Genomic DNA, 18,649 nt, shown 5'->3' with positions numbered 1-18,649 from the left:
TAGTTCATCAAGTTATCATGGACTACCCACCCACCAAGGACGGCATTGATCAATCATTCCCTTGTTGACTTTGTGCATACAAAATAAAGTGTCACACGCACACATGCGCCGGCATGACTGCTTGAAATAAACTGGTTTGAAATTTACTGCAAAATGCAACTTCAGTCCCTACACCACCGCCCCACCCCACCCCTTCAGAAGACTTGATATTAACAATAATAATAATGATGATGACCAGAATGAAAATGATGATGATCATCATAATGATAATAACAACAACTATAACAATAAATCAAATAATAATAGTAAAACACAGTAATACATTGTTCTACCTGAAACTCTCGCCCCATCCCCCCTCCCCTCCCCAGTTCATTCTTCTCTTCAGAAAGAACACATAATAATAATAATAATAATAATAGTAATAGTAAAACACAGTAATACATTGTTCTACCTGAAACTCTCGCCCCATCCCCACCCCCCTCCCCAGTTCATTCTTCTCTTCAGAAAGAAAACATAATAATAATAAAGAACTCAATATTTTCTTGTACAGAACACTGATAATAGCTATATTCGTTGTTCTTTTCAAACCCAACATTACAGTACGTATAAATCGTAGCCCAGCACAGAAAGAAAGTGCATGAATATTGTTCCATTGTACAGACATATGGGAAACATTGTATAACAGTGTAGATAGAGTTTGGTATGGGAAACAAATGGAATGCCATAGTTCACAGAGAGTCATTCGTGACCAGCCAATACCAAATCAACCTTTCTCATGAAAGCGGCTGTTTTCTTCTGGTTCCACACATAAATCATGAACTGGATGAAAAATGTGAAATGGCTCTGAGACAAATGTGTCCCAGTGTACTTTATACACTGAATAAAACTATTAAATTGTTCACAGATTTCTGTATTAAAACCTGCAAATGGTAATCTTTGCGACTTAAAGTTTGTTCCACAAATATGTGTGACGCCATGAAACACGTCATGCCACATTCTAGTCTTCACAAAGAAGCTGGGCTCACGATTCAGGCAATACTCACTTAAGGAACATGCAAAATCATAAAAAAACCTCTCTTGGCGGCTCCTCCATGAAACGGTAAAGGGAAGAGAAGGGGTCTTTTCTCCCTTCAGCACCTTTGACTATGTGAAAGCCGTAACAATGTCCATGGAGAGGACAGAACCATAAAAATAAATATGTCCACCCCCCGAGTGAAACCTTGCCAAATTTCTTTGTGCATCTTTCATCAAGACGTGGTTCGTCGTCGTGGTTAGCACTGGACCTGATGTTGTATGTGGGAAGATTTCTGACAACATTCCCATGCGGGGTGAAGTAATACGCTACACCGGATTCAGGGTTATATGAACTCGGTATTTCACTAGCAGGAGAGGGATCTTCATCCTGACAATGGACTGCCTTGATAAACTCCACTAAGAAGAGGAGAAAGTTCGCAAAACAATGCTCGGTTTTGTTATGTAGAGATTCATCCATTACGCGTCCAATCTCTGGGCAAAAAGAACGAAAGTTAAGTGATGTATAACTGTCTCTATCCTGCTCTAGAATTGAATTGGCAAAAGCAAGCACATCATCATGGTATCTGTGAGGCAGTACAGTTGACACAGCAGCATCAGATGCCAACAGGAGAAACAATTGAGCTGAGGTTTGTTTGAGAGTTGCTGGCATGTCACCACTTAGAAAAAAGTGCAGGAATTCGATGCATCTGTCATCTTGGCAACAAGATTGCAGTAGGTGTTGATCATTTGCTCCTTTGTTGGCAAGATCCAAGGATCCTCTGGATAGATATGCCTTAGCTGTGTCTTTCAGATGGTTTCTCGCCTTTCGCATGCACTCATCATCAACACCTTCCCTGTATGGTAGGAAAACCCTATCAAACCTCTTATGCTTTGGTGTTTTCACAGAGTCGCTATCGGCAGCCTCTACTGGTGAGATTGATAGTCGACGGAAAGAAATTCCAATATGGGTTCCATCTCCAGCAAGATATTTTGGGTTGTACCCACACCAGGGATCAACTTCTTTACGGAAATCAATATCCATTCGACCACACCAAGCAAAGAACCATGAAACAAATGTGGATTTGTGCATGAATGGAGCTGACATGAGATGAGCAGACCTATAAACACGTGTCATATCTGCACAGAAAGCAGAAAAGGACACCTTAGATGTCAGCACACGATTGATGAAGTCCCATCCTACTTCATCACATGCTGCAACATGTTTCGACCAAAAAAACAATGATTGCTGTAAACCACTGTATTGGAGATGTTGTTGGCAACTGTTCCCATCGTCCAGACATTTCAAATAGTACACTCTGCATTGGATTGGTGCCTTCATGAATAAAATGTAGGAAAAGAAACATATAGTTATGAAGCAATACAATATATTTCTTAGTACTTCAGGGTGTTGCAAAAAGAGTAAGAAAATAAACAACTGTTCATAACTTGCTGCATTCAATTTCTTATGCTAAAATGATTGATTAAAATTCATGGACAAAACATTTCTTCCACTTTGGCTAACATGTACTAGAGCCTATATCCCATTAGAAGACATGTTTTGACCATCACCCTTCATCATTCACTAAAAAGGCTGTTGCCTCAAATATGGCCAATTTCAAAGATGCTGTTTTGCCACTAGTTATTGTCATGAGTGTAAGAATGATGGTATAGATGAAATTCCTACAACTTATCCTTTTTGATGTTTATTCAAAATCCATAGCCGCACACAGTGTTTTGTCCAGTTTCACTGCAAAAACAGCCAACATCCCACAGGTTTGCACTATAGATGCTCTCAGGTAAGAATAAGACTCTGCCATACACAAGGTTCCGGATGTATACCCCCCACATCCCTTTTCAATAGAAGAGGACCAAACCCCCCAAAACAAATTAATGGTGCTCTAAAAAATCATTGACAATTCAAAACTACTTACATGTCTCATGTACAAGGTACAAGTGAAGTCTTCAACAGGTGGCATACCATTCGGATGATGTTCATTCTTGAATTGTGACTGAAAGATTGAAAGGAGACATAACTAGGTACTGTAAATTGTTAACTGCCATGGATAATCTGATTGAGTAGCCCTCAGAGCATAACCCTCAAGAAATTAGTGATATCAAACTCATAAGGAATTTGCATTGCATACCAGATACAAAACGGTAGTAGCATTGGTTGGGCAGTAAGATGAATGACTGCTCGTACTAAAGAGGTAAAAGTTCAATTCCAATTATGGTTTGATGCTTGCCTGTCAAAGGCTGTCATGCAGTGATGATGCTCTTGCAATTCTCAGTTCTCTTTACTCTACCCTAATAGGAAACTAAACCTGAATAGTGAAAAGCTGTTCTCAAAATCTCTCACCCAGGTGTCTTTTTCTTTGTCTTTTTTGGGTGTTGTGTGTCATAAGCTCATACTGTTTGGGATGTACATTTCTTGCAATTGTATTAAGCATATGTATGTTAAGCATTGGATTTCACCAAATATAGTTGACTTTTCATGCTATATATTACAGAAACATATATTCCTTTGGTCTATTCTTTGGATGCTATTCTTTTCATTAAACTTGTAGGTTAATTACAGAATGTACAATACCCATGAAACCACTGTGTGTGATATCAATATACAATGAAGGCATACCCACAGCCTCCCTCCAATTGCTGTAGAGACAAAAACCCTGCTTACCCCACAGGCACAAATGTTGCTGTCTGGAATATTTGGTATAAGGTCCATTCCAGTAAAACAACCAGTTTTTTTATCACGTGGGTAATGGGGATTTCCATCATACACAGCCATACGGGACTGGATATTCCTGGAATGTAATCAAAATAGGAGAGACATATGAACATTCACATACACAAGTCTTTCGCATGCTCAGAGATAATTTCTAATTTGTTTGCTTTGTCATGGCTCCTGCCTCTTGGTGTCCTGCATGGGTATTACACAAAGTCATTGCCCATGCAACCATGAGTATGAAATGATGAATTCAATGGATTTTAATTATTTCTAAAAGGTTTTGCGCTAACATATATGTAATAGCCATGATGGATGGCTTCTTGTCAATTAAAAAAGAAAAAAAGTAAAACCATGACATAAACACAAAAATTTCACATACTGAGAGGTGCCTTGTACTTACTGCATTGGTCACAATTAGAGAAAACCCATAGACCCAAGACCTGGATGTCTCAAGTTTAGTCTTTATTTTTCCTTTTTTTCTTGGTTTTTGTGATTTGCTTCCCCACAAGGAACAGTTTGTCCCAGAAGAGATTGGGTTTGTACTTCTAGTGTAAATACCTCTCAGTTCTAGCCAGTTAGGCCCCCCACTCCCCCCCCCACTCTAAAGTACTACTTGTCATGATGATATATTTATTTTCAAACAAATGCAATAATCTGTAGGATTGGAGGAAATTTGGCTTTAGAAAAAAAAAATGTTTTGTTGTTTTCCATTGATTGACCTAGTTGTTCCATTGATTGACCTAGTTGTTCTAAGGGTTTGTTTCTTAACCAAAACAAAGGAATTAAGCAATTTGAATATTTTGCTCCCTGGCCAAATTACTGTGTCCCCAGACATAGAATCCTGCCTTGTAACAATGCTGAATCATAAAGTACCTGTACTTTTTGAGGTCATGTTCCTCCAAAGGCTTGTGTTTGCTGAGACCACCATAGTTCCATTTTCCAGTTTCAGGATTAAAAAATTTCTGGGATGGTACAGTGCCCTAAAATGGACAAAAAGTAGACATATGATATACGTGATTCAGTGACAACAAGTCATACTTATGTACATTGGCTTTTTAAGAGGTGCTCAAAATCAAGCTCAGCAGTGACAACATGACCACTAAATAGTTAAAATGCTTAAATATTTTTCCATAGAATATAATGGTGGATAACCAGTTTGCTAAAGCTGTTCTTCTCTTTATATTTTAGTTATCTGTTTCAAAAGTTCCAAAGTATGAGATGGCAGATACCATCACAAAATGTTTCCTTTTTTTCTTTGTTAGTGCTGAGTCTAAAGTTAGTTGCAGAGCTAACAACTGGATCCTTTGGAGTCTTTCATTGGAACACCAGTGGATGGTCTATAAAGAAGTCATGACTGCTTTAAGATTACCGCTACCATTCACATTAGCAATTGCTATGTAGAGTAATGGGTGTTGGACATGTGTTTGGCTGTACGATATCTGCTGATAGAATTGAACCACCGACTGAAAGAACACTGCATCACCAGAAATGATATTTATAATCACCTAACAATTTCAAAAACGAAATATTCTAACACCTAGAATTTAAGACTGAAGTCCAATTTTGCAGTTGAATGTCATAACACCAAATCGTCCCTTTTAGTACTGATACAGTGCACACACATAGGGAATAAAACTTTTGAGAACCACCCATATTTGTAAATTAGCTGGAGTACATCTTTTCCATAAAGACAACAGGATAGGCAGGTACAAGCTTATTACTAATTTGATTTTGTCTGCCTGGTTCACCAATGTAACATTGTAGAATTCAACAATAATTTAACATCATAATTACCTGATCCATTGGTATTTCAATGTCCTGTGTGTTGATGCCTGGAATTTCATCATCTTCATCTTCATCTTCCTCATTTGTGTCTTGAGGTGGCTGAACAGGGGCCCACACTTCACGGTTTGCATGCATCGTTGAAAGGTGTTCACATAGACTGGATGCAACTTCCACCTTCAAAAGGCCTTTCACCGAACGTTTATGGCGTTGTGCTGCTTTGCAAGTGCCTTTGCTACAGGTGGCCATGATACCAGTAGAGGAAACATTCACAATAGCACATGCAGAACCTGTAGATGGGCGAACGGAGTATTTGCATGTTCCAGGACCCTTGCTTAAGGGTACTACAGGGTTGTTGAGAAATGCTCTTGAATCTTGCAGTTTACGTATAAGTGATGGCATTCTGTCATCTGTGGTAGCATGTTCATCTGCATTTAAGGCATGCAATCTTGGGTAAATTTCTTCATCAAAAAATCGACAGTGCATACACAGAATGCCCACTGGCAAGATATCTTGTCCTGGTCTTTCATTTGACGCGATGCCAGAGATCACATTGTACACTGAACAAGTACATGTGGTGTGTCCATCATTAATGTGGTGTATTACTTCAACAAAACTGTTTGGAACAAGTTCTCCACCATCCCTATAGTCATTCATGATGAAGTACTCCTCATCCACAGTATGCAGTCTCCACAAAATATCACCTGATTCGACAAGATTTGTCCGAAAATTGTCATATGCTCGTACTTGCAACAGTGACATACTGGGTGCATAGGGAACCCTCTGATTTTCCAAAAGTTCGGCAGTGATCTTGACGACTGGTTGTGTGACCTTCCTGAAGTTTGTTGTCATAAGTGGTGGAGGAAGAAAGTCTTCTTGTGTTGGCTGTTGGGATTGGTACTGCTGGCATTCATCAGTACTGTGGTTCCCTTCTGCAAAAATGTGTTGTAGCAATTTCCTACACTGAACCTCCTCATTATTATTCCGAAAGTATATAAACCTATTACGGAAAGATGCAGGAAGCATAGATGGAGCAGAGTCATCCCCATTTCGTGGTACCTGATATGATAGATACCGCATAAAGCCAATCCTAGAGGAGGCTTTGCTGATTGTTCCATCACTTGTGGGGTACAAGTTGAAGGGATCATTTGACAGGGAACACAACACATCCATTTGGTTCTGTAGTGACAGTGGGAGGGGTGCACTGGCTAGTGTTTCTAGAGTTGGGAAGTGGGTAGATCCTTCAAGCCGGAAATCTTGCAAAGCACGCTCCAAAGGAACCTGCTCATGGGGGGAGAATCCAATTGTATGTACATAGCTGAAAGAGAATGTGGAGAAGTCCAGAAAACATACCATAAAAATTCAAGTTCTATCCTATAATTCATTTGTCATTATTTCTGTGAATGCTATAAGCAATATTCTTTTTCAAGAGATTATCTCTGATGATCCTTTTCCAGCAATTTATCACTCCATATTGCAAGGCGGCAATACAATGAACAAGACATTTGTTGACTAGTGCATTTCAAATTCATTAAAATTTATCTGGGTTGAATTCAGTTGCTGCTGTCTGTTATATGACTTTTCTTGCCCACTTTAAAAAGAGGAATAATTTCATGGAATGTAAACAGAGAAATGACACTCTCAGTGATATGTAAATTTTGCACCAAGGTGTTTCAGAGTGAGCTTAAGTTGTAGTATCACCTTTCATTTTCTAAAATAAGTCTCCTAGTTACAAGTATCCCATAACAAGTTTCAACATTTCTCACCGGTGGTCAGGATTTTCAGCATCTGCTTTTGTCCGAACAGTAGTGACAAATATGTGCAGGGGTAGTGTACTGCTGACATCTGCCACTATTTTCTTGCAAACCTAAAAAAGAGAAGAGGTTGTTTAAAAATATGACACCTTATGATTGGTTGCTTGAAAGGTGTGATAACTGCATAACTTTATACATAGGCCCCTTCTATCCCTTGCACATCCTATATCTGAAATTAGTATTTTGTAATGGATAAAAGCTTTTTTATAAAACCACCCCTTTCTCTGTCTTGTTTCTTCCACACTCACAGCTAAATGCTCTGAGTTTCCAGAATCACAATGACTTGTAGTTTACATCTTACAGAAGTTGCCAAGGTGCTAGCTGCAAGATTTTCAATAATTTTGGTTGAGAAAACTGTGAAGTTTGCTTTAAAGTCTTAATACGTGTTTGCTGATGAATTTACTGCAAAATCACTGTAACATCACCCATATCAGCATGTTCTTTACACAAACGTAAACTACATAGTCGTATAACCTACCAGTCATAAACAAAACAGATATTTGATTGGCGCATGATCTGTTATTTTTTTTTCAATTTGATTGAAGTTTGTCGAATCTACAGTACAGACTCATTACTAAATCTGGTGAAATTGATTCAACTCACCATGTTTAACGATAAATAACTCAATAAAAATAAAGAAAATTTATATGGAAATTGCATTTAGATGGTGTAATTTTCACTGAGCTATTAGCTGGAAAGTTTGAGGTTTAAATTTTGCAAACATGTACTGAGACTTTAACACAACAGTTTCCTGAAATAAACCTGATCACTAAATGAACATGGAAATTAAGCTGGATGTGACATTCACAATAAGTAGGGAAATTTGTGTAATGATATCCTTTAAAGACCGACTTGTGTACTTTGGGTAACAGCAACAAATACATAACCGTACTTCTAGTTACATCCAAACCAGTGCTGGCAATTTCTACTGAAATTTTTTTTTTTTTTTTTTTGGGGGGGGGGCGGGCAACACGTAGGTGATGAATATTGCAGCATACATAAAGTTTTACCTTGGACTAGGCCGAGCTGGCAACACAATAGCTTGTATGTTGTAAATGTGTCACTTTCTATATATCTCTCTCTCTTTCTATAGTGGTGGTCTATAATTCTGAGTGCATGCTGTAGCAGAATTCCTTCATGAATGTTTTGGTCAGGTATTCTACAGATGGAGCTGCTAACAGTAGGTATGGTGATTGTAGCGTCAGAGATTTGAAGACAATTTTGAAGGAAAATTTTTTGCATGATTCATCAACAACACTACAGGTGGAAAAGGTTTGTGAAACAGATATCTAGCCTGCAGACACACTTTACATACCTCTAATTGTCTCTTGATGTTGCCAAGTTCTCGTGAATACACTTGACCAAAGCGACTACGATAACGAGGTTGGCCTGGAAGAAGAAATGATCAAAGAAAACGACTTAATAATTCATTGCCCTATGAGAGGGAACTTACATGTAAGATTTCCAGTGTTCTACATTGCTAATTACCAGATTTAACCATTGAGCAAGGGGTCTTAATTGAAGTGTTTATTGACGTGTGCCTTAAAAGAAAGAAAAAAAAATGTTCAACTTTTACTTTGCTGTCATCAGTCTAATTCAGACTGTTACCCATTACTGACATAAAGCAAAGTTTCACCTTGAAAATTGACATGAGTCATCTACCAGCAACTAACACCCTGCATAATAAGTTTGTTTCTCAATAAAACTGTTTCTCCTTGAGACAGCATGTCTATATTTTTCTCAAATTTTCATCTTGTTTATTGATCTATGACCTTCATGTTAAACAATAGAGATCATCCACCCATCATGGTTGTGTACATATATGTGGCTACAGCAGTTTGAAGTTTAAGGAGATGTCACTTTCCAGATATATATTTGATGGATCTCAGACTGACTTCTACCGACATCAAATAGCACTTGAACTTAAGAGAAAGCAACAGGGATCATGTACTCACACAGGGCTACAGACATGCCAAGTTTGAAGTTCGAGCAACTTACTTCTGGAGGACTTTGCCCACTCTTATATACAAATGACCTGTCATAAAATCAATAGCCATGGATCCTCAACATGGGCTACCTACATACCAAGATACCTAACTACCCTGTTTCATAGTAAGTATGCTTAGGGAAAGAGGGGGTGGGGGGGGGGTTGGTGGTTAGGCACAACAAATTTTCAAGGGCATCACTCACTAGCTCCTGTTCAATGTTGCAAGGTTACAAAGAAATAAAACTTACTTGTTTTGTTGCCTTCACAACTGCCAGTTGTAGAGCGCTTCTGGTCCCTTCTCTGTTGAATATCTTTGTCAGAGTATATTCGGTACCCAGGCCCAGTGACAAAGGGTGGAAAATTCTCACTGCCTCTGTTGCTGTGATAGAAGCCAGCATAACTACCACTTTCAAGAAAGCGAACAAACTGTCTTTCTCCAGTTCCAATTACAAGCATGTAAAAAATGCCCTGAGTTGCTTCAACATTAGCACTTAGGTCCAACAGATGCTTCTCCAGTTCGATTATATTTGTGCGAGATGGTGAAATGATGTCATTGTGAATTAGGTTCCTTTCACAATTGTAAACTAGACCAACAGCTCTTGAAATATTGTTAAGGATGGCAGGGTATTCTGTAAAAATTGAGGAAATATATCAATTATATACTCTTTTTGATATGACTTTTAAATTGTTGAAATCATGTATATAATTGTAGAATCTACTACAAAAGCCTTGTCGTTCACCTTGGTCTCACAAAATCACACTCTTTTCAATGCACATTTGGCCTTCATGCTGTTTCTAGGAAAGTATAACCTAAATTGATTTTAAACTCTAATGTACCATTTGTTCAAAAATTACAACAAAGAAAAAACCCCATCAAATACCAACATCAACAACATCCAACTATGAAGGAATGTCACATTTTTTTTGTTCACCATACCAAAGAACAGAACAGGCCTTTCTTAATTACTTATCAAGTTTTAAACTGTAAATATTGTTTAACCCTATGCTAAAAGCAAGAACAGTAACTCAGAGCAAGGAATGTTGATTCTAGCTGAAGGTTGTATTCAGTTCAAAAATACAGTTTTAGATACTAAGAAATTGGTACAACAGCAAATATTACTTACAGTAAATCAAATGCATGTGTTATACTTCTAGTTCATATATATGCCATGATTACAGATGTATGGTTTTGAATAAGATTTGAAATCAGCCTTTTCCTAAAACCCTGTAAATTACTGGTGCAAGAATGGTATATTTCATGTACAAATTTTGTTATATTTTGGGACAACATTGCATCATGTTAAAGAGCCAGATTAAATAATGATAAAAACATACCTATATCAGCTAGGCCAATAATAAAGGAGAAACCTTCTTGCACAAGCAATATAGGCCTTTCGGAAACATTTGTAACAAACTATTGATGAAACTACTGAAAAAAACTGCTTACTCCTTCAACACACTGTGATCACTTTTGTGACTGATATCACTGTCATGGCACTTTGGTGTCGGGACAAAAAATGAAGTTTTCTGATCCAGTATCGTCTGAAACTCGAGTTCCCACAACATGAATAGACAGATATGGGCCTGACCAATGAAACTGTCATGATTAACATTTTCTAGTTTACAGAGCCAATTATTTGGTCACAATTACAGTCATGATAAATACAAGTCTTTGTGAGAGGGTGGCCTTGCTATTGAGTACAAGTTTATTGTTAACATGCATTCAAACATATTGCACTGTGGTGTAAGATTTGTCATAGACCTAGATGGAAGTTTTTTTCTACATGACGAGAATTAGTCTATTAACCATAGGTTGCATTTTTCAGCTCTCTTGACCTCAACTTTATCTCTTCTGCAAACAGACTGGTTAGTTTGGAAGAGTTAATTTGTTCACACCTTGCCATGTCTGCCTTGATCTGATAGTGATTTGGCTACTAGCTGTGTGATGAGTTGCATAGTGTAGACGAATAGGCAGCTCAATTAAGGTGCGAAAAGATGGGACTGGTCATTCAGTTAACCAACTGGAAAAACACCTGCCGTTCAGTACAAACGGCAGGTTTTTGGATGCAACCTATAGCTAATGGACACTTTCGCAGCATGAGAACATTTGCTAAATGTTTCTTGAAGCATTGTAAAAACCAGTACATGGATATGTAGGAAAAGTGTAAATTATCACATGATATGGTGAAGAGGTGGGGGGGGGGAGGGGGAGGGACTTTCACCAAACTTGAGGTACAGTACACATGACTCAAAGGGATGTACACATTGACTCTCCAGAAATATAACACATAACTAAACACAGTAGCTTGGCCAGTAGTAGGCTGCACACATTCTAGAAAGCATTTCTTTCAAATGACCGAATGGTAAAGCAGTAAAATTGCGTCATTGTACTTACCACAAGATACTCTTGGGCGAACAGCATAATCATGAATATGGCGTGTTGTACCAAGTTCAGGTCTGGAGGAACTAAGGGCTGGAACAAGCTGAAAGCCAGACAGAAAGGAAACATGAAGCGTGATTTAACAGGCTAAATGGGAGCATTTCTTACATACCTGTTGATATTGCTAGATACATGCATAGCCAGAGATGAATCTAGAGCTGTGGGTTAAACAAACAAACAGAATCCCAATGATGTAGGGACACATACCCTCTAACATAATGAGGTGTCAGAAGGGAGAGACATTTACTCTTAAAGCAGAAATCTGCAGTTGCTGGAATATATATTGCACCTCACCCAAGCCCATGGCCTTTCAGTGTTCATTAGGTGATCTCTGTGCAGAAAAAAATGAAAGCCACATCTTGCACAAGTTCAAATTAACTGCTTTGTGGCAGAGAATCTTATATCATATATGGCCAATCACAAATTTGCCATGAATCCTACAACATGCAAAGTAACTGCTATGTGAGGGCTCATTAAACTTCAAATCAATCCAAATACAAAGCAAATTATGAAGGAATGACAGCTGAATGAGTAATTAATTTATCAGAGTTTCAATTATGAATGGAAAGAAACGTTACACACCTGACTGGTACATCCAGATGAATCTCCCCTGGATGACCGCATTATATATGAGTCTCGTTTTAACTTTAGTTGAACAGGTCTTACTTATAGTGTGCCTGTTAGGATCTTCCACACTTTCAAATTTTTAACTATATATCAATATCTACTACTACAATGTGACTGAATCTGCATCCTCCTGCCTTGGCATTCCCAGCAATTTCTTTATCTATCTAATGGGAGGGGCAAAATTGGAAGGAGGATACAGTACCCAATCAGGGAAGTTACTTACTCTTACAAACCCTTTAGAAATCTCCTGATTGGAGTTGCTACCAGAAAAAGTTTGACCACAGCATTGATGATGCCACTTCAACAAGAACAAAGGAGTCCTGTACTAAAGAGAAAAAACCATATGCTAATTGACAACATGTGGATACCAAAAAAAAATGCATAAGAAACAATGAACTTCTGTTCTGATGCACACATTAGATCACACTGTTGTCTTAAGTAAATAGATACATATGCTACACTACTGGAAAGCAATGCAGCAGTTTCTGAAGCAGCTTCTGAAAGTAAACAAGAAATAGCGCCTACCTAAATGCCCAAAAGCAGAGACTGATGTGGAGTTTTGGTAATTCATGATCATTGATCTGGCATAACAAATAAACTATGTGCAGCAATAATCAACACACATTTTCAAGTGTGTTCATTAGAGCCTGAGGATCCCTTTGCCAAAAAAAAAAATAGGAAGATCCATCTTGTGCATGTACAAATACCTATCCAATCACAAATTTACTAACAATATGAAACATATTTCAATGTTCTCCACGTTAAGAGACCATTACATTTTAATTCTCGAGTGAACCTTGATCGCCCATCTACAATAATACACATAATAGGAATAGCAACTCATGTTCTTTTATATGATTTATTACTTATTATTTTCTTTGCATGGTATTGTCTTCACAGTCCTATTATTATACAACATTGTGAGGAAATGGAAAAATAAATGAAAAATGAAAAATGAAAATGAATAGTTACTCTAACCTAATTAAGCGCCTGTTTTATAAAAGGGGCAGAGGAAATATTACATGCCAAGCTCTGGTATATCAAAATGAATAGTCACTGGAATCATGCATCACGAGTTTCACATTCGCAGGAATAGCCTATGCATGAAAGCAGGGTAAAGTATGTATGAAAATGATAAATCATTGTCAGAGTATTACTCATTGGGGATTACATCTCCACTGGTTGGAATTTGCATTGCATCTCACACATGTCGATCGAAGGATTTGAGAAGACTTTATCTTGGAAGAATAGTCTCGTGTAACCTGCAAAACTGCCTTTTTGCAGACAATGTTATGTTATACATGGCCAATCACAAATTTGCAACGATTATTATAACATGTAGCCTATGAAAATTCAATGAGGTTACGATAACACGGGTGGAGTAGTTTACATTTTAACATCTCAAAGTCAAAAACTCCCAAAAGTTAGTCTTCAATCTACCATATTTCTCTATAAATATCGTGGTGAAATTTTAGCTGTAGGACAAATTAATATAATCTGGTTTGAACAAAAATTGGAGAAGAACATTACATAGGTCTACCTGGAAAATCCAGACGAATCTTCAATACACCCGCAGTTTCTCTTTCAGATATATAGGCCCTAACTTATTGTGCACGTTCTACGTACCTGGGTATGTGTATATCCAGGGAATGCTTGTGATTGGCTGAAACCCTAAAGCTTTTATGAGATCAATTTTGATTGGTGCTAACACTGTGTGACAACGTCGTAGTGAACCTGCCGCCAGACCCTCTTTGTTGCTCCAACATCCTGATATGGTAAGCTACACACTATATGTATTGTGTATACATTTATTGTACTGTGGTAGTACAATAGGCCTATATGACTCATCGTTAGGCAGGACTGTACCATTGTATTACATGTAGGTCAACTATTTTGGGGGGTTATTGATAAAGATAAATAAACTTGAAAACATTAGGATAATCAAGTTTATTGGGTTGGTGCCCTGTTGCAACTGAATTGAAAAGAGTATTTGGTGTTTCAGTCCACCCCAATGCATAATAATAAAAACCAGTGCTAAAGTATACAGGATGTTCACCCCCATAGGCCATATGGACTCTTCCAAATGTGCAAATTCATGGCAAAAAATGGGAATTTGATAGAAAAGGGATATCCAAACCACAATCAACTCAATCCCCCCCCCCCCTTGTAATGTATAGTAAATATGTGTGTTGTAGCTTACCTTTTTTGTACCTTTTTATAGTTGCAGATTATCATTGCAGAAGAGGAAGACCTGCCCATTCCACCACCTCCCCCCGCAGCAGTTGTTGGCACTGCTGGTGAGCAACAACCAGCACCCCCCAAGAGACCCCGGGGTCGACCAAAGAAGACCCTGGTACGAGCAGTGCCCCCACCACCACCACCACAGAGGCCTGCAACTCCTCCACCTGTACTAGATGCCACTTCTCGTGCCGATTTCAAAATACGGTGCGAGGCCAGGAAGGCAGCCCTTGGGGGCTTCAACAAGAACCTCAGCCCCCAAGAGGTCCAAGAGAAGTGGACCTTACTTGTGGAGGAAAATGAAGACAGGAGCAACTGCTGCGGGGAATGGCTCTGGGAAGACTTCACAGAAGATGTGGTACGTTTTGAAGACTGCCTATTCATAACATGTTATTTCTTTCAGCAGCAATTATTCATATAAATCAAAACTTATGACACGATACATTTTTTTTTTCCCCTTACAGCCTTTCATCAATGAAAACGTCAACTTTGCGTTTGAGACACAAGGTCTTTCACAAGCAGCGAAAAGGGCAAATTCAGAGATAGATTTCTTGAAACTGTTTCTCACTGAACCAGTCTTGAAAAATTTAGTCGACCAGACTAATCTTTATGCCTCCCAAGAGGGGGTCAACAGAGTTGGCGGTGGTGGGAAGTATATTCCTGTCACCAGAGAATCTGTCATGGCATACATCGGGTTGACTATTGCCATGGGTCTCACAAACAAGAGCCAAATTGGTGAATACTGGTCTACTAATCAGATACTACAAACTCCATGGTATCCTCAAGTAATGTCTCGTTCTCTCTATCAGCAGCATCAACGTTATTTGCATGTTTCAGATAACACGATGGGAGAAAAGACTGCTAATGGAAGGTTCTGTGACAAGTTGTACAAGGTCCGTCCATTACTTGATTCCTTGAACCAGTCCTTTCAGAAGCACTACAGTCCAGGTAGGGAGTTGAGTATCGATGAGATGATGATTGGTACCAAGTGTCGTCTCAGCTTTCTTCAGTACATGAAGGACAAACCAACGAAGTGGGGGCTGAAGGTGTGGACTTTGTGTGATGCCAAGGTTCACTACTGTTTGAGTTTTGATCTGTACACAGGCGGCGTAGGGGAAAAAGGTTTGACCTTCCGTGTTGTGAATGAGTTGATGCGTCCGTACTTAGGGAGAGGTCATCGACTATATATCGATAACTTTTATACGTCCCCTGAGCTATTGGCGCACCTACTCAGTCACAACACATTGGCTGTGGGGACGGTTCGAGAGAATCGTAAACACATGCCAATGCGAGCGAAGTCTTCACAAACTAAGGTCGAGGTAGGTCACTCTATTTTCCTCAAGAGCCATAACATGACGGCCTGTAGATGGATGGACAAACGAGATGTGTTTTGTCTGTCGACAGTGCATGGTAATTCTCTCTCCGAAATCACCCGCATAAAAAAAGGTAGTGCAGGTGAACGAGAAGTAGTTCAGAGGCCCACCATAGTTTCTGACTACAATGCGCACATGGGCGGAGTTGATGTCTTCGATCAACTGCTGTCTTACCATCCAATTGTTCGAAGATATAAACGGTGGTGGCTCAAGCCCTTCTGGCGAGCAATTGACATAGCAATTTTGAATGCATTTGCATTGTGGAAATTGAAACACACAGAAAAAAGCTCAGCGTTTCTACACAAAAAGTTTCGATTGGCACTTGCAGAGCAGCTGTGTGTTCCATACCTCCTGAAAGATATCCCCCACAGACAATATGCCGTTCATCGATTGTCAAACAAGCACTGTAATCGCCCCACAAAATTTGAAACCCGCAAACAGTGTATTGTGTGTAAGGACCCCCATAAAAGAATCAAAACAGGCTGTCTTACATGTGGAGAAGACATAAGACTTCATTTGACTGAGCCAGAGTGCTTTTATATTTACCATCACTGTGCTTAGAATGTACACTCTCCCCCTAGTAATTTCTCCACAAGACCGTTAGAATCATGTTTCAAATTTTTACAACTCAGAATTGCTATGCCAATCACTTATCAAATTATGTCAAATTTCCAAAGTTACCTAAAAAAAATGCTAATTCAAAATAAGTTTTTCACCTCGACGCGATGAGAGAATTATTATGTTGCTGTTTATTTTCACTCACATTTCTTTGTTTGTTTGTCTATAGGTTCTTATGCTGGTAATACAGAACCTGTGTTATAGTTTGAAATTTGAACAACCTTCACTCTCTCCTTCTGCAGAAAATGCTTCTAACAAAATGGGCTTAGATGCATGATCTGTCGGTTTGTTGCGACATTCTTCTTCCTGCATGGGTTGTCGATTACTTGACGGTATCGTGGTTTTTTGTTGTTCTGATTAGTAGATCAGTGTTCACACCTGTACATGGTGTCGACCTCAAATGTTCAAAAACATGACATATTTTCTCCTCATTTTTTTTTCATTTTTTTCTTGGGAGACAAAGGTTAGTTTGTTGCTTCTTGCAGTTTGTGAAATTCCTTGGGGCCATCTTCTGTGATGTCTGGATGATCAAATTGCCTAAATTTTTTTATACATTTTATTTCATATTATTCTTATATTCATTTTCATATTATTCTTATTTCATATTATTCATAGTACTTTTTTATGGGAGGGGTGAGGGAACAGGGATGGGGGACATGGCTGTAAATAGGGTTGAATATTATATGGTATAAGGGGGAGGGGGTATAAGGGGGAGGGGTTGGCAACCTGGTAGTAGATATGCTTGAGGGGAGGGGAATGAACTGTTTTTTTAAGTTTTGAATTAGAAATTTCAAAAGTCAAAGCAATTTGCTTCTCTTTTTTGTGTATTGTTTGTACACCTTTTTTATTATGCGCATACTAATTAGCCTTTCTGAAGTGAGAAGAAGAGTGGGTGGGGGGGAGGGAGGGCATAGTACTAAAGAGGGGTAACTTTGTTTGAAAATTGTCCTTCTTTACTGTTGTAACCTTCATTGGGATTAGTGTTTATACATCTATTTACAATAAGCATATACTTTCACATTACATAGATGTTGCTATGGGGAGGGATTCATGTGGGGGAGGGATGGGGTATGAGGGGGTAAGGGGGAGGGGGTATAAGGGGGAGGGGTTGGCAACCTGGTAGTAAATATAATTGAGGGGAGGGTATGAACTGTTTTTTTTAAGTTTGAATAAGAAAGTTCAAAGTCAAAGCAATGTGTTTCCCTTTTTTGTGTGTTGTTTGTACAAAAGTTGTAATTATGCGCATACTAATTAGCCTTTTATTAGAGCCTTGCTCCAGTTACAGCAACAACTGAGGTGCCAAATATGATGTGGATGAACAACAGCCTCTACTTATCACTCCAGAAAAGCCCTTGACCAGCATGGAGACCATAACTTTGATATAAACCCTAAATTTGGTAGCCTGTAAAATATTATAATTTATTCGCGAAGGAAAATTTAACAAAACGTCAAAAAATCAGTCATATTCCTCACATTCAAACATCAAATTATAGTTTACTTATAAAATTACATGTCTTGAACTCATCAAACTATCAAAAGTCCAGCATAGTTCATCAAAATAATTTCAAATAGGCAAAAGAAAGTATAGTGTATGTATTATAACCTCATTTGCATATTTGCATATCTAATTAGCTCAATAATTTAAAAAAAAATTAAAAATTAAAACCTCATTTCAATACCTATCTGTCAATACTAGGGTCCCTATTGACAAAAATGAAAAGATTTTAAGTAATTACAATGTGTAAATATTTTCCCCCAGGGGTCAATGATATTGGGGGGGACATGGTATATAAGGAGTTAACACCTCTCAAGAAGCCATCTGCCAATGTTCTGTCCAATGTCACCAGTAGGATTAGATATGGAGCAGCATGGGAGAGAAACCTCAGACTATACGAATACACATTGCCACATTTACATGATCCTGAACAAAAAAGATCATACATATGGCAGGGGCAAGCACTTTTCCCAGACTTTTGTTGACAGGTTGTGCGAAATTCACAAACGTTGGATTAGCAGTTAATGATACAT

The 18,649-nt window shown here is 38.5% G+C and overlaps 2 protein-coding genes across 4 annotated transcripts in view; one reads left to right on the top strand and one right to left on the bottom strand.

The window, feature by feature from the left end:
* The window catches only part of LOC139983317 (piggyBac transposable element-derived protein 4-like), a 42,155-nt gene extending 24,863 nt beyond the window's left edge, over nt 1-17,292 (top strand). The window contains exons 2-4 of the mRNA XM_071996784.1: nt 14,128-14,167; nt 14,614-14,988; nt 15,095-17,292. Of these exons, the coding sequence (XP_071852885.1) occupies nt 14,128-14,167; nt 14,614-14,988; nt 15,095-16,564 (1,885 nt within the window). The 3' untranslated portion in view covers nt 16,565-17,292. The remainder of the gene's footprint in view (nt 1-14,127; nt 14,168-14,613; nt 14,989-15,094) is intronic.
* On the bottom strand, nt 540-14,122 carry LOC139983316 (uncharacterized). 3 transcript variants are annotated; one of them, XM_071996783.1, is made up of 11 exons: nt 14,019-14,122; nt 12,616-12,717; nt 11,721-11,808; nt 9,574-9,954; nt 8,654-8,727; nt 7,291-7,391; nt 5,537-6,842; nt 4,616-4,722; nt 3,692-3,818; nt 2,946-3,023; nt 540-2,347 (listed from the first exon to the last, which is right to left on the bottom strand). In XM_071996783.1, exons 4-11 carry the CDS (start codon nt 9,779-9,781, stop codon nt 1,061-1,063), a joined length of 3,288 nt encoding a protein of 1,095 aa, XP_071852884.1. In that variant the 5' UTR covers nt 9,782-9,954; nt 11,721-11,808; nt 12,616-12,717; nt 14,019-14,122; the 3' UTR covers nt 540-1,060. The 3 variants fall into 3 exon arrangements, with proteins under 3 accessions (XP_071852884.1, XP_071852882.1, XP_071852883.1); XM_071996781.1 differs by having other exon boundaries at nt 13,933-14,118; XM_071996782.1 differs by having other exon boundaries at nt 12,616-12,712; nt 13,933-14,118.
* Nucleotides 17,293-18,649: the final 1,357 nt, after the last annotated feature.

The sequence above is a fragment of the Apostichopus japonicus genome, chromosome 16 (assembly GCF_037975245.1).
Source record: "Apostichopus japonicus isolate 1M-3 chromosome 16, ASM3797524v1, whole genome shotgun sequence".
In the NCBI taxonomy this organism is placed as follows: Eukaryota; Metazoa; Echinodermata; class Holothuroidea; order Aspidochirotida; family Stichopodidae; genus Apostichopus; species Apostichopus japonicus.
Note: the sequence above shows the minus strand (reverse complement) of the source record. Positions and strands in the feature narration are given on the sequence as shown.

Bases quoted from the DNA above. Each gene is read 5' to 3' on its own strand.
- LOC139983316 (XM_071996783.1), bottom strand. From the start codon at position 9,781: ATGCTTGTAATTGGAACTGGAGAAAGACAGTTTGTTCGCTTTCTTGAA. The intron at 3,024-3,691 runs GTAAGCAGGGTT...TCAATCTTTCAG, and splicing joins GCAACATTTGTGCCTGTGGG to TCACAATTCAAGAATGAACA. The intron at 2,348-2,945 runs GTAAGTAGTTTT...TTATTCATGAAG, and splicing joins GTACCTTGTACATGAGACAT to GCACCAATCCAATGCAGAGT.